At 40.0% G+C, this 16643-nt stretch overlaps 1 protein-coding gene across 1 annotated transcript in view; it reads left to right on the top strand.

Moving 5' to 3' along the window:
* The window catches only part of LRRC8C (leucine rich repeat containing 8 VRAC subunit C), a 96664-nt gene that overhangs the window by 53813 nt on the left and 26208 nt on the right, over positions 1–16643 (top strand). Inside the window, exon 2 of the mRNA XM_005542791.4 lies at positions 3943–4084. Within this exon, the coding sequence (XP_005542848.1) occupies positions 3947–4084 (138 nt within the window). The 5' untranslated portion in view covers positions 3943–3946. The remainder of the gene's footprint in view (positions 1–3942; positions 4085–16643) is intronic.

The following is a 16643-nucleotide window of genomic DNA, read 5'->3' as shown; positions in this document are numbered from 1 at the left end:
TTTCCTTGAGCTGCTGTGAGCTCCACCCAGTTCGAGCTTCCCAGCAGCTTTGTTTACCTACTTAAGCCTCAGCAATGGCGGGCGCCCCTCCCCCAGCCTCGCTGCTGCCTTGCCGGTAGATCACAGACTGCTGTGCTAGCAATGAGGAAGGCTCCGTGGGTGTGGGACCCTCCTGGCCAGGTGTGGGATATGATCTCCTGGTGTGCCTGTTTGCTTAAAGCGCAGTATTGGGGTGGGAGTTACCCAATTTTCCAGGTGTTGTGTGTCTCAGTTCCCCTGGCTAGGAAAAGGGATTGCCTTCCCCCTTGCGCTTCCCAGGTGAGGCAATGCCTCGCCCTGCTTCAGCTCTCGCAGGTCGGGCTGCAGCAGCTGACCAGCACCGATCGTCCGGCACTCCCCAGTGAGATGAACCCAGTACCTCAGTTGAAAATGCAGAAATCACCAGTCTTCTGTGTCGCTCGCGCTGGGAGTTGGAGACTGGAGCTGTTCCTATTCGGCCATCTTGCTCCGCTCCCCCCCCCCCCTCCGCCGGATTGTGTTCTTCACTGGTAATACTTGCAATTAAAAAACTAGGTTCACTTACTGTCCTTATTGAGGCAGTAAAAATTATTGTTTTAATAACTCTCAACCTTTGACTGCATATTTTATTAATACATTATGTGATCAAATGGAAAGAATACATAAAGCACTTCTGCTGCATTCCAAAGTACAATGGTTGTCTCAAGAGAAAGCTCTTGTGTAATGGAGTTGAAAGTAGAATGAGCTACTTTATCACATCATACTACTTTTACTTGAATAAAACAACTGATTATTGAGACTTGAGTATGTGACATATATATCCTCAAAATGAATGAAGTGATCCTGACACTTCAAGGAGAACAACTAAAGTATTTGTTGACAGCAATAAAATTCAAACTTTCAAGTGATAATTAGAATTTTGGAAAACTTGTGGTCACCACCATGAGCTTGACAGCTTCCCAATACTTAAACATTTTTCTGATGATAGCAGTGGTGATATTAATGAATTTTTAAATATTATTACTAAAATACGTCTTAATATTTTGTTATGATGAAATGTGCCAACATTTGGAAGATCTGGATAACTCAGTGATCCAATGTTTTCCAAATTACCAATGCATGATGTTACAAAATCATCCATGTGTTACAAAATCATGCATATGTAAAAAATCCATTCAAAGTACAAGATAGACTAATTAAATTTTTTTCTTTTTTTTTTTTTTTTTTTTTTTTTTTTGAGATGGAGTCTCACTCTGTCACCAGGCTGGAGTCCAGTGGCATGATCTCGGCTCACTGCAACCTCTGCCTCCTGGGTTCAAGCGATTCTCCTGCCTCAGCCTCCCAAGTAGCTGGGATTACAAGTGCATGCCACCACGCCCAGCTAATTTTTGTATTTTTAGTAGAGTTGGGGTTTCACCATGTTGGCCAGGATGGTCTTGATCTCCTGACCTCGTGATCTACCAACGTTGGCCTCCCAAAGTGCTGGGATTACAGGCGAGCCACTGAGCCCGGCCACTAATTAATTCTAATATAATGAGGTTTAAAAAGTTGTTTGATATAGTTTCCAGTTTCCATATTGCAACTAAGTTAGTCAAGGTTTAGCATAGTATCAAAAATAAATATATACCATGATATAAAAAGGATACTCCTCCCTTTTCCAACCACGTCTTTGTGAGGCCATGTTTGGTCCATACATTTCAGACAAAACAACATATCATATCACAATAGATGGAAATTTCAGACAAAACAACATATCATAATAGATTGCAGAAGCAGATATGTCTTCTATTCAGCTGTCTTTTATATTAAGCCAGGCGTTAAAGGGATTTGCAAAAATTTAGAACAATTTCATTGGTCTACTAATTTTGTTTTGGAAAATATGGTTATTTTTCATGATGATATATGTTGATTAATGAGTTTACTTTTTAATAAATTACATATATTTTTAGTTTATTGGTTTTTCACTTGTAGGTGTGGCAAATATGTATAGGTGTAACCCATGTAAACACTTTGGGGTTCTCCTCATTGTTGTAGAGCATGAGGGGTTCCTGAGATCAAAAAGTTAAGAGAGCCACTGCTCTATATTGGTGCATTTTATTTCTGAAATTGTTGCTCACTTTTATAAATAAGTCCAACTTCCTCTATGATGTAAAGAAACTTATGGAGGAGACAACAACCAAATCTATCAAGGAACAATAGACTATAACACAGGTGGTTTGCTAATTATCCCTGCCACTGCAGCTGATTAGGGTCACCCCATATCTGAGTTGGATGAGCATTGGTTCATGAATAAACATCAGAATTTATTCAACAGACAGTTGTTCATAGCTTCTTGTTTTTCCAGCAGTATGGCAAGTAATGGGGATGCAAAATAGAGTAAGACAGTAGCTTCTGAAGTGGAACTTGGAAGTCAAGATGAGTTTATGCCATCTGTAACTGCCACTGAGACAACTGTGACTATCAAACATTTGGGCAGTGGGACTGTAATAATTTACTGAGAAAAACAAAGAGGCCATTAAGTGTCAGGAAAATGGAAGTTCGGACTAGTCTGAAATTTTAATCACACTCGAAATATACAAAGTAATGTATTGAGCTTGTGCAGTTTGCCTGCAACATGTGTTTTAAGGAGACACATAGGCAGAACACGTAGATTCTACCTTCAAGAAACTTGTAGCCTAATGGTGGTAACAGAAAGGAGTTAAGAAAAGTTGTGTTTCAGTAAAATGAGGAAATTGTATTCTGCATAGATGTCAAGTAGGTAGGTCAGAGAGGAGAACATCACCAGGCTGTTGAAATTTTCAACGTTGTGTTAACAGATTCAAAAAGAAGACAAATTATTGTTTAAGAAAAAGTCACAATGCAGCAAGACAGAATAGATAACATTGTAATTGTTGCCAAAGCTGTAATCAAAGAAGAGGCTTTGCTTTTATCTGGGACGTTTATTGTCTATCTAGCTCTTAATTCAGTATTAGGGAAGGAAGGTGAAATTTTTTTGGCCGTCCTTGGCCACCCTTATTCCTTGCCATGAGATAAAGAAAGAATATTTCTCCTCACAGTAGCAGGATAATTAACCTCAAGTCCTGGGTCACACCAAAGGCAGTGAGAATGAGTAAGAAAGGAGGGGGCAGATCAAGAAAAGAATGTGCCTCTTTTTCCCTTTTCCCAGAGCCTTGGGTGCACCCTATTCATTTATCTTCTGTCATTTGGTTAGAGATAGGAGTTTCCAGAGTAAACTGTTGTCTCAGAGGAGAAAATTAGGATAAGTTTGGGGTTCACAGTGAAATGTGAGAAGTACAGGAAACAGAGTAAAAAATCAAGATACAAGCATGGAGACAAAAAGGAAACAAGGAAGAAAAATCGAGGCCTCCTCAACCCACTACCATCAATAAGACCTTTCTTCTTAAAAGACAAGGACCACGTTGAAACACTGTTTTCCTTTCCCATGGAACGAGCAAAATGCTTTATAAATAGGGCTCAGTAAAGAATTAACACAAATGAATGCTAAAATTACACTTAAAAATAGTTTAAAGCAACAACAACAAAAAAATAGCTTAAAGCAATAACCCAAGATGGTAAGATAAATAGCAAAAACATTTCAAGGGATGAGCTCTAGTCTTTCTGGCATCTTCATGTTCTGTTTAAGAGAAATGAGGGTCCAGGAAATAACTGGGACTTGGCAAGTGTCTGGCCATGTTCTTTCTGTCCCACCTGGTGCACAAAGGGAACCTCGTTATTGGACATGTGGGTCTCCTTATTTCCTCAACTGGTGGTTTTATTCAGTGGCTCATCAAAACATTGATGTGTCTTGACAGCTCTTGAACTAATTCAGACCTCTGCTGTGAGGAGTTGGAGCCACATTTGGTAACAATGCAGTATGTTGTACTTGAAGATAAATTAATTTACAAGTAATCTCTCCTTTCTCAGAAACATGATTCCCGTGACAGAATTCCGGCAGTTCTCTGAGCAGCAGCCTGCCTTCCGAGTGCTGAAGCCATGGTGGGATGTGTTTACCGATTACCTCTCGGTAGCCATGCTCATGATCGGCGTGTTTGGATGTACTTTACAGGTAGGTGCCTAGATCCCTGGCAAAATGGGGGCCAGAGCAAGACACAAGTCAATGAAACCTCTTTAGAGAGCTGGCTGTGTGATTTTTAACCGTGTAAGTATCAGTCACTGTTCTCTGTAGATGTATCTGTAATCATAGCAGATCACCTGAAACACCTGTTTACTGGGCTTTCCTAATAAGGTAAATATGGTACTTGAAAGATTTCAATGAGCCCAAAGAGCAATTGACTATAGTCAAGTAATGTCTGATGTCACTAACATCAAAGGGGGCCCCTTATCTTTCCAAACTGGCTTCACAGTGAAAGGTAGCATATATCCAGCACCACTGATATTGCCAAAGTGGAACTTTTTGCTTTTCTTCATCCTTTACCCTTACCCCTAATAAGATTTTCTGAAAGAACTAACATTTTGATGAGATATGATTATTTTACTGAATGTTTAGTTCTGTATTTAAAAAGAACCCAATAGAAGTTTATATAGATGCCATCTATGTATGTATTGAATCCGGGTATTTTTTACATAGCTGCTATGTTCCAGGTACCATACTTTGAGGACATGGATACATATAAGTAGTTCATATCTAGGGGAGAAATAAATAAACTAGCAATCAAAATAACTTGTGTTATACTATGGTAGAGGTGTCCATAAGGCACTAAGGGAATGCTGAAGAGAAACCCTCACTTTGGTTTGGGAATAAAAGAAAAGGTGGTGGTTGAATTAAAACTTGGAAAACCAGCTGAAGTTAGTCAAGAACCTCTCCTTAGCTGAAAGTCAGAGGACACCAAGAGGAGAAAAGAAAGCTCTGAGTCATGGATGGGAGAAAGAACATGACATCTTTGGGAAGCTGTCAGTAGGACCGGCACATTTGGGGTGTCGATATGAGAGCTGAAGCCATGCTTGCAAGGAGAATCACCCAGGGAGAATGTGATGGGAAGGCAGTGTCAGTAGTAACGTTAAAGAGTAAATGGAGAAGAAAGTGGGGCCCTTGAAGAAGACTGAGAAGAGGCAGCCATAAGGACAGATGTAAACCAGGAGAGAGGCATAGGTCAGAAGCCAAAGGAAGCCATGGACAATGATGGCAGCCAACACAACTAACTCAGGGGCTAAGAAGGGAAAGTAGCAACTGCATCATTAGAAATCTTAGGTCAGTGGCTGGAAAAGTGGATGGAAATCAACGTATTATAGAAGCTATGGGGTAGATGTGATTTTTCAGGTAGATCAGCTGGAAAAGGAGGTATAGGGAGAGAGAGAAATCACTAGAAGTGGTACAGAGTGAAAATAAAGGACTTTTAAAAGTTGGCCTTAAAAATAGTAACACATACTGCTTCCTATGTGTCAGGAACTCTTTTGAACACTTTACATATATTTTAACAAATGTCATCCTCATGACAACTCAAAGATATAGGTTCTATTACTATCCTCACAAGTGAGACATCTGAGGCACAGAGAGGCTAAGGATCCTCCCAAGGTGAGTACTGAAGCCTTTATTCAGTCCAGGTGATTTGGTTCCAGAGTTCCTGCTCTTCGTCCCTCACATCATGCTGTCTTTTATTTGGTCACTGAAAATATCTTGCCCCCTCCCCTCCAACAAGGGTGCCAGTGAGATGTTATTGTCTTAAAAAAGGGGCATAAATTCATTCATAAAGAAAATAGTTGTTGAAGAACCTACTGTGTATCAGGCACTGTTCTACTAAGAATTGTCAATGAAGGAGAAAAAAGACAAAACTCCCAGCTTTATGAACTTTAAATTCTATGGGGAAAATAAGCAAAATAAGCAAAATCAATTAGTAAATATGTTAGTGGATAAAGACAATGGGAAAAAATAAAGCATGCAAAGATGGTAGAAGGTTACTACAGGTAAGATAGAAGCTGCAATCTTCAAATAGGATGGCCTGGGAAGGCCTCATTGGAAAGGTGACTTTTGGCCAAGAAATTAAAAGAGGTCCAGGAGCAGGCCAGGCAGATGTCCTGGAAGGAGGCTTCCAGGCAGAGGGAACAGCAAGAGCAAGAGGCGCATAGTGAAAGGAAGGCACAGGACCCTTCCTTTTCTGCAGAAGAGTTGGATTTTATGATGTTCTCACGTTCTCAGTTTTCTAGTTCTGTTTCCCTGGAGACCCGATAAAGGTCAAATGTTAACTGTGTTACTAGGCAACATTATGGCATAAATGACCACTCATTGGTCAACTGTATCTGGGCTGGAAGAGTGATAAATGCCTGGTAGGAAGCTGTATCATTGGACTTCTGTGACTGTGGTGAAACTTGTGATTCAGCATGCTCCTTGACACATCAAAGATTAATCTATTGAGTTACAGGAGATATTGGTTCCTTTGAGGCACAAGGCTTTTAAGCCAGGGTAAGTTCTGAACCTACCTAAAGTGGATCTCTTTTCCTTGCACTGGAGATGATATGGGGAGGAGAGGCTTGGGGAGGACAGCAGTGTGGACAGCTACATGGACAGTTGTGAAGATTTTCCTAAATGGGGAAAGACTGATGTTGCCTTGCTGGTGACTCTAATCTGTGTATTTCTAAAGTGATTCTGGTGCCAAATGAAGTTTATGGTAATCTTGTAAGTCTGAATATTAAGGTGAACCTAGAAAGTCCCCTGGTGATGTTACAGGCCTGAAGCAGGATTACCTCTATAATGTTGAGGAAAATCCACGAGGCCAGTGTGCCAGAGAAATGTGAGTGAAGGGAAGAGCAGTGAAAGGTGAGGCCTGAGACGCAATGGGTGCCAGATCATGTAGGGCCTTCTAGGCCACTGGAGGGCTTGGCTTTGTTCTGAGTGAGTTAGAACATGTTTGGAGGAATAATGAGGAGAGGATTAGCATAATTTATGTTTTAACAAGACTACTACAGCTGTTGAGAATACACTGTAGGGGGTGAGGATGGAAGTGAGGGTGGTATTTGGAAGGCCAGTGCAATAATCCAGGCAAGAAATGAATTAAATGGTTTGAGTAGGGTGAAAGCAGGTGTTCTGCATGTATTTTGAAGGAAACCCCACCAAGATTTGCTGAAAGATTAAATGTGAAATACAAGAGAAAAAAAGAAATCCGCTGGGCGTGGTGGCTCATGCCTGTAATCTCAACACTTTTGGGAGACCGAGGTGGGTGGATCACCTGGGGTCAGGAGTTCAAAACCAGCCTGGCCAACATGGTGAAACCCCATCTCTACTAACAATACAAAAATTAGCCAGGCATGTTGGCATTGCACCTGTAATCCCAGCTACTCGGGAGACTGGGGCAGGAGAATCGCCTGAACCTGGGAGGCAGAGGTTGCAGTGAGCCAAGATTGCACCACTGCACTCCAGCCTGGGTGACAAAGCAAGACTCTGTCTCAAAAAAAAAAAAAGAAAAAGAAAGAAAAGAAAAGAAATCAAGGATGACTAAGATTTTTAGACCTCGGCAACTAGAAAAGTTTGTTTTTAAACATGTTAAATTTGTGATATATGTTAAACATCAACATGGAGATATTAAGTAATCAGTTGGATGTAAAACCCAGGAGTTTGGGGTTAGTGATGGTCAATTTCCTGAGGAAGGAGGTGAAGATCCAGGATCTAGGAGGAAGGATTACCCTTGATTTGGGTGAAGGAAGCATCTTCCACAAGAATGGGAATGATAGCTACAGATGCATTTTTATTTGTTAGGGAGACAGAAAGATGGGAGTCTGTGCCTTATGGCTTGTTGTTTCTCTGTGATGGAGAAAACAACATTTACTGAGAGATTGTGAGGGTGAGGGATGTAGCAGGAATTAGCAACAAGGAAGGTAGAAGAGCAGGGGTCTCAAGGAGAAGGTTAGATTTGGGGTGGCTAGTTTGGGAAATAGTAGAGGGAGGTGGCATAGATTAGCAGGAGCACTCTCAACCTGTCTTCACTACTGTGCCGTGGCTCACAGCGCTGCTGCAGGATCTGCCTAACAAGCACAGGGAATTGTTTCTCTTGTTTACATATTCCATGGCAACGCGAAGTGCAGAAAAGAGAAAGGACACAGAAAATCTTTTAGAATAAGTAGTTAACTTGCAATGAAATTAATGAAAAGAGTGTACTTATGAAAATGTCTATAATGAGCATCATTTAGGAGATGTGCCTGCAGTAAGTTCAGGAGGGGATTCAAGCACAAGCTAAACCTCTTTTCCTGTGTGCTGGTCAGAATCATCTTCCTGCAGCACAACCCCACAGTGTCTCTCTACAGTCCAGAAGCCTTTTGAGCTCCCCACTGACCAGCCTTCTCAGCACCACCACTGTTACCTCCCACAATTGGTGGCTCCTGCTCAGATAGGTTAACTAACTGAGGCCCTTCACACATAGGCCTCTTTCATCTCTTCAGCCGTTAAAGAGAAATCTGATGCCAGTTGACTGGGTACAGGAAGTGTTGTCTGAGATGACAGGGTTCTGAGAAAAAAACGAGATGCCAAAAGAAATTTTGCATCAGAATATGAAGGCTACAGGGCACAGAATTCATATGGGGTGGTCTACTCAATTCAACAAACAATCCTGTGCATCAGCAATGTATCAGACACTGTGTGGGGTGCTAGATGCCAAACGAAAAACAGCACAGCCCATGCCTTCAGATTGCTAATAGTCTGAAGACCATAGAAACACATAAACAGTGTCTTCCAATGTGTAATTGCCTTAATGGTGCCTCAAGAGCATCAAATATGATGTTGTCATCTCAGTCACTGGAAGTTAGGGACTCAAGGAGAAGATAATTGAATGAAGTCTCAAAGAATGAGTATACAAAACCAAAATATATATTTTAATAAGAGGAATGAAGGGGAGAACTCAGTATTAACGGAATATTTAGTGTGATCATTTTACAAAGCCCTCATGGATTGGCACAGTGACTGGAAGGCCCAGATGGCATTTTTTGGAGAGGGTGGAATTAGGGATATTAAACATCCTGCAATCGGTAGGACATTCCCACACAACAGAATTGTTTTATCCAGAATGCTAAAAGCACATCCATGGAGTAACGCTGGCAAGAGAACCTGTGCTAGAATCTGTATGTACTTTATTTAGTTCCCAGAACAAACCTGTGAAAGCAGATTAGTCCCATTTTTCAGATGAGAATTCCAAAGTATAGAAGGTTAGATAACTTGTCCCAAAGCCAAGAGGGATGCAGCTGAGATTCCAATCTTAGGCTGATTCTCCAGGTGTGTGTCACCCCTGTGCACACTGCTATCACATATTATGGAACCATCACAATTGCACAGATTATGAGGGCAAGGTTTGGCTTATAAAACAGGATTTTCAGTGTAAAAGCAAGTACAAAATGATAAAAAGAGAAAATAGTTACAAAAAGCATCAATTTTATGAATTACAAATTAAAATTTTAAGGGGCATTCACTATATACCTGCTATTTAAAAAGAAAAATTTGCAATCTATAGTAAGCATTAACAAAACAAGAAAGAATTCATGTTATAAATTATTAAAGTAAAACTACCTAGGATCCATATAACAAAGTAATGTCCCGTAGGGGAAGAATTTAAGCTCTTATTTTAGCTGTGCTATGATAATCCACTAAAAATGGCTTAATGACTGATAACTCTAAACAACGGATTCTCTGTGAAGCTCAAGTTCTTTTCTCATTCCCAACGTGATGTTAAAATTGTTAAAATATATTTTTATGCCTTGATTTTCCCCTTGTAAAATGAAAGCACAATCATTCTTTCTGATCTTATTTACAAAGCAAGTTAACTCCTAGATTGGAATACATGAAAAGGCAAAATCTAAGGTGGAGTTAGAAGAACACTCTTCGATGACAAAATAGTAATCCAACAGCTTTTACAGTAACTGTTTTGTAAGTTACTGTTTTCATGTCAAGTTAACAGTTGATACCTGTTTACTCCTAAAAGATTGTATTCATATAGGTTTAACACTACTCAGCTTGGAAAATACTGGGGAATTAAGGTTATTATCTATCAAGGGAGTGTTGATTCTTTCTTGCCCTTACGTAAAAGGATTAGAACCAGCTCTCTTGCCTTACTTGTCTGACAAATATTTATTCATTTCTGAGCAAGTAGCTCTATTCAAGGCTGCCATGGAATAAGAGCATGTATAAAGAGCATTCCTTAGATTACATCAATCTACATAAGAACAAATATAAACTCACTGTAAGCCAGGAGAATGTAGGAGTATATGTGTCTGTCCTATTCCTGTACAGTCATACACCCTCAAGGACCAGTAGTGTAAACGCCCAACTTTGTGCTATAAACAACACTATTCAAAAACTCAGCACATTCAACAAAATAGACCAAATCCTGAGAGGTCAACACATTGCTTCCTGGAAAAATAAGATTGCTTTAGATCTCTGCTCAGTGACTCCAGGTTATCTTATTATGACCACATCCAAAACAGCCCATGGGCAGACCGTTACCAAATATAGAATTAGCAGTTAGAAACCAGAAACAGGAACTGGAAGATGCAAGCCCCCTGGAAGCCCTAGGGGACCTGCCTTGTGATTGTTACATAGAAAAGACATTTCCTGCTTTCTGAATTTGGAAGGGAAAAAAAAGAATTATTTCAATGACGAAGCCACCTATAAAAAAATCCTGCAAGATTTAACCCAATCACTGGGAGCAAAGTGGCCAGCAGGGTCACGCTATCAAAAAGGTTAGGACATGTGCGTTTGTTGGTTAGAGCTGATCCCCACTTTGATTTTTAGGGCATATTGAAATTAATTTCTACTTCTCTGATTTAGAGCCGTCAATGTCAGCTCCATGACAAATGACCTTCAGGTGAAAATGCTCACAGGCAGTTCACGGGAAGGTACAGGCAATCAGAATTACAGATTCCAGAATGATTTCAGAAGACTTCATTTTGCTAATGTGCCTGAATTCTTGCTTCTACTTCCCCCATGCAGTCATCTGCTGTATATCGTCTGGGATTTCTAGTAGATCTTTTTCTTTTGCCAAATTTGAATTTTATAGATAGAAGCCCAGAAATTCTTACTTAGAATCAGTAATACTGATTACATCAGAATACTGGTGAAATCACAGATAGAAGTGAAGGCTTAAAATTAAGACCTCATCTCAGATATGTTCCTTTTATTTTATTTTATTTTATTTTATTTTATTTTATTTTATTTGAGACAGAGTCTCACTCTGTCACCCAGGCTGGAGTGCAGTGGCACAGTCTCGGCTCACTGCAACCTCTGCCTTCCAGGTTCAAGCAATTCTCATACCTCAGCCACCTGAGTAGCTGGGTTTACCAGCATGCACCACCACACCCAGCTAATTTTTGTATTTTTAGTGGAGACGGAGTTTCAAGATGTTGGCCAGGCTGGTCTCGAACTCCTGGCCTAGAGTGATCCACCCACCTCAGCCTTCCAAAGTGCTGGGATTACAGGCATGAGCCACTGCAACAGCCCAGTTGTATAAAGTTTCCATGTACCCACCTTACATCTCTGTTCTACTAGGGTCTTTGGGGAATATGAAACAAAAATTATTTAGATGGTGAAAATAATTGTGAAGAGCAACCTTTGTCATCTCTGTGGGGATGGTGGTGAATGCTGTGAAAGAAACACTATTTCAAAACCTCTGTTACATCTAGTATCAAAAATATGCCTTAGTTGGGACCTCCTTTTTATGGTGGTTTATTCGAACTGACACTTTCGGTCTTCCCTAGAATTTTACTTCTTGTCATCTATCACCTTGACAATTTTACGTGGACTGAATTCCTGGCCACAAGAATAACATAGGAGTGAGTGCCTTTCGCTTCACTGTCTTGGGTTTAAGATAGTTCATGAATCTAAATGCTCTTCTTAGATTATCTGATACCATCCAATGCCAGTCAGTGAATGGGGAATGTTTCCGTTTTTCTCATTGTTAGGTATTGTTATGATCTTGTTGCCTATTGATTGTTTAATAATACATCTTTTTCACCAAATAAGAAAGCACTGACAGAATATGAGGCTTTTTTCCTATGTAAAGCAGGTATCTACTATATATTTAGCCTCTGTTGTTGATCCTGTGTGTGAATCATTCAAAACTTCTGTTTAAAGGCCTATGTTAAATAAGTGCACTATGACATGGAGGCAGGTGGCCTTGTGTTTCTAATCAGGGCCTTTGACTTGGAGATGTTCCCCAGTCCTCTGATCATATCAGCAAACAGATCTACTGTACCACTTACTGCCCTTACTTTCTTCCTCTCAAAGTCTTCTCTCTTCACTGAGAGCACTGGTGGCATTCTGAACCACTCAGCAATATAGGGGCCCTGTGGTGAGGATTAGGCTAACATTGGGACTACATTTTAATTGTAGGTAAGTTTCTATGTTATATCTGGAGTCTCCTGTTTAATATAAACAGTGAATGCTGCTGCTTCTATGCTACCGATTTCCTTCGTAAAATCCTGCATTTTTGTTATGCCTATTTTACAATTCCTATTGTTTTGGAATAGCAAGTTTTCATACAGTGAAAAAACCTTAATCTATTAATATGATTTTGTGTCCACTTCTAAAAATATGAACTAAGATACTCCCAACTGGAAAGATACATACCAACTGAAGGATTTAACAAAAGAACAAGATACCATCCAAAATAGCAACAAAAGCTATTGGGTATCTAGGAATTAAGCTAACCAATAATACACAAGGCCTTCATAGAAAAGTTCTAAATGTCTAAGACATAAATGACATATAAGGCAATTTGAATGACTGGAAAGACATTTCATGTTCTTGAGCGGCACAGAATTGGTTTTACGAAAATGTCTAGTCTCCACAAATTTTTTCATAAATTCAATGCAATATTAATAAAATCCCAATTAGATTTTTTGAAAAATTTGATAAACTTAACATTTATATGAGGCATGCTCACTTATGGTGGTAGAGGGGAATAAGGTGGCATAAGAGGTAAAAGGAATGAGAGAGAAAAGTGGCGGGGAGCAGAGTGGTGGTGAGAAAGTGGGTTTTGCATCAACTGATGCTAATAACCCTTTGCATCGAGAAGCATGAATAATTCAATCCTTTGTCCCTGAGGTTCCCCTCTCCCGATCTCACTCACACACACACACACACACACACACACACACACACAATCACCCCTTTCTTCTAATTTCCTTTATAGAACATGTCAGATGTTCCATCCAAATATCATCCTTTTTTTTCCAATTATAATTGTTTTTTTAGATGGAGTCTCACTCTGTTGCCCAGGCTGGAGTGCAGTGGCATGATCTCAGCTCACTGCAACCTCCACCTCCCAGGTTCAAGCAATTCTCATGCCTTGGCCTCCGGATTAGCTGGGACTACAGGCACGCACCACCACACCTGGCTAATTTTTGCATTTTTAGTAGAGATGGGGTTTCACTATGCTGGTCAGGCTGGTCTCAAACTCCTGACCTCAGGTGATCTGTCTCCCTCAGTTTCCCAAAATGCTGGGATTACAGACGTGAGCCACCTTGCCCGCCCTCTAAATCTCTTTGCAAACATTTCAATTGTGTTTCACAAGTAGGAAATTCCTTAACTATAAAGTTCACAAATGAGACAATCATTAGCTTTAATATTTGTCATCCCTTTGTCTAAAAAACAAAAATCTAGTTGGAAGAATTACCTCTAACTTGTAGGAATATAAACTCCATAAGGCCAGGCAGGCCTCATCATTCAGGTTCGTTTCTGTATCCCCAGAACAGAAGTCAGTAGCAGGCACCATGTAAGTAAGTGCCCAAAAGAATGCATTTTGTGGAATGAAGGGATGAGTGAATGAAGAAGTGTAGATGACATGTTTTAGCCATGTGCTAATATATTGTGAACACCTGGTGTCCTTGAAAAGCAGCTGAGAACTTTCAATTACAGATGTAGAATACTACATTTATTTCTTGGCATTTTACCCCACAAGTTAAGAAGTTGTGACCAATAGAGGAGAGGGACCAAAAGACCTTGTATGAGGCCTGATTGAGGGCATGCTTATCTTCAAGTTGAGAAGATGGAAAGGGCATGAGAATGAGGACAGCAGACCCTGGAAGGGCCGCCATGTGAAACATATAAATGGCTTCAACTTATCCCTGGGGTCTCACCTTGAAGACCAAATAGAATCAACAGAGAAGTTTTAGGATGGAATATTTTGGCTCATACAAACTCAAGCTTTTAAAAAGCTACGAACTTTCTGAGAATGTCACGTAGGTTGTAAGTTTCCTATTATTGGAGATACACTTCCAGAAATTGAATAACCTGGGTGGAGGGGAAGCTACAAGGAGAATCCATATGTCATGACATGAGAACCATTTGTTCTTTACATATAGTATTTCTAGGCAATGGAGTTAGGCAGTGATAAAAATGACAAAATGCCTGCCAACAAATAAACACATTTAAAATACTATGTCAGATAGAAATGCTTTGAAAAAGACAAAGCAGCGCAAGGAGAGAGTGTGCAGGGGGTCTCCCTCAAAATAGAGTAGCCAAGGAAGTCCTCTCTGAAAAGGTGAGGACTGAAAAGGCACAGAACAAAAGGAACTGAGAGAGGGAGGCTACCTGCAGAAAGAACATTGCACACAGAGGGAGTAGAAGAGGCCAGTGTGGCAGGTACAGTGATGGCACAAGGGCAGTGGCCCCTTTCAGTTTTTTGTTATTTGGATCCACTTGGTAAGGCCTGAAACAAGCATTGACCCGAATCAAGACCTAGTCATCTAGTGTCCTAGAGCATTTGTACCCCCAAGAATGTCAGGTGTCTTAGATGTATGCATCCAGCTTTACATCTGCCATCTCAGAGTTAGGACAAAGAATTTAATCCTATAGCCTCTTGGAAGCTGGGACCACATGAATTACCAAAACAGTTGTCATCACCCCTTGATTGGCACTTAATGAGCAACAGTGTATGGCAGAGAGTGTTAAGGGCATTATTTCATTGCTCCTATACGATTTCAAGTTGCTTACAGGCAAGATTCGTGTCCGATTCATTTTTCTACTCACCTGAGTACCTTAGACCCAGCACAAACTCCAGAAATCTTTGGGTGACTGAATATATCAGTGCTTTAGCAGCTCTGAGAATTCACTACACTGTCTTACTAATAAAAACAGTGATACAAAAATGCAGATTAGGACTGCATCATAAACTGGTGGAGGAAACCTTTGTGTGGAGTATTTAATGAGGAGGTCAGAAAAATCCCGTTTCCTCCCCAAATTATAAAAAACAGCTAGTAAGGCTGGGCACAGTGACCTGTAATCCCAGCACTTTGGGGAGCCAAGGCAGATGGATCACCTGAGGTCAGCAGTTGGAAAACAGCCTGGCCAAGATGGCGACACCCCGTCTCTACCAAAATACAAAAAAATTAGCTGGGCATGGTGGCACGTGCCTGTAATCCCAGCTACTCCACAGGCTAAGGCACGAGAATCGCTTGAACCTGGGAGGCGGAGGTTGCAGTGAGCCGAGGTCATGCTCCTGCACTCCAGCATTGGCAATAGAGGGAGAACCCATCTTGGGAAAAAAAAAAAAAACAACAGCTGGTAACAAATGATCTTTCTTGAGTAGTGTGAGAGTTTTACTACAGCCTTCTTCAGAGCCCATTGGGAATGCTGGGGGCTTCATCAGGAGAATAATTAGCATAAACCCAATGCCAGAGAGACAGGGCCTCATGTGTTAGAGTAACCAACTTGAAAAGAAAATTTTTTGATGATATAATGCAATAACATGCTAATAAGTGAGCAACAAATCATGATATATATTGTTATGTGCTCTCATAGGAAAACTACAGCTAAAGTTTGTGTAGAAAAAAAAACGCCTGCTGTTATGCCAAAGAAACTTAAGAAATTGTAGAAATTGAGGTACCTTATTAGAGGAAGTTACAGAGTTATTTCAGTAATATTATGGGAATATGTTTTACAGAAATGAAAATTTGGCGGGGATTTTGCCATATGTGGTTGTTTTTATAATAAAATTGTTGATAATTGTCATGGTGAAAGCCAGGTTTTTCTTATCCAGGTGGTTGTCCATTCATACTGATGTGTGGAGAGGTGTATTGCCAGCATCCCAGTGGAGACCTTACTACTAGTTGTGATTAAGTTCTGTAGCAGTATTAGTACTTCACAGTACACCCATGGATTGGATTTTATGAGCTGCCCTGAGAGTCTAATAACCTTCATGGTATTTTGTAGAAAAGTGTTTTGGTTTTTTTTTTTTCATTCTAAATAACCAATTTTCAAATGAACTTTGCTTATGTTCATTAACTATTTAGTATACTTTAGTTTTTTAGGGATTTTTTTAAAAAGTCATTTAAAATATAGTGTTTCTTGAATAATGGTGATAGTTTCATGATACTGGTTTATTGTTATCCACAAAGGCTGTAGTCTTACACTAGTTAAATTTCCTTTAAAAATAATAGACTTTCAGAATTGGAAAAGAATTTATAAATGACTTAAGTCCAATATAGAAATCTATTTTATAACATCCTTGACATATTAATATCTAGATTTTGCTGGAGAATATTTGGTGATAAAAGAGTTTTGTTTAATTAATTTTTTGCTATGAAACTGTAAATACTTCAACACATACTTATTGAATGTTGACTAGGTTTCCAATACTGTGTTAGGTATTATGGGGAATACAGAATAAAGGAGCTTAGAAAATAGTTGCAGA

The sequence above is a fragment of the Macaca fascicularis genome, chromosome 1 (assembly GCF_037993035.2).
Source record: "Macaca fascicularis isolate 582-1 chromosome 1, T2T-MFA8v1.1".
Lineage (NCBI taxonomy): Eukaryota > Metazoa > Chordata > Mammalia > Primates > Cercopithecidae > Macaca > Macaca fascicularis.
The sequence above is the reverse complement of the archived record's forward strand: the minus strand, read 5'-3'. Positions and strand labels throughout refer to the sequence as shown.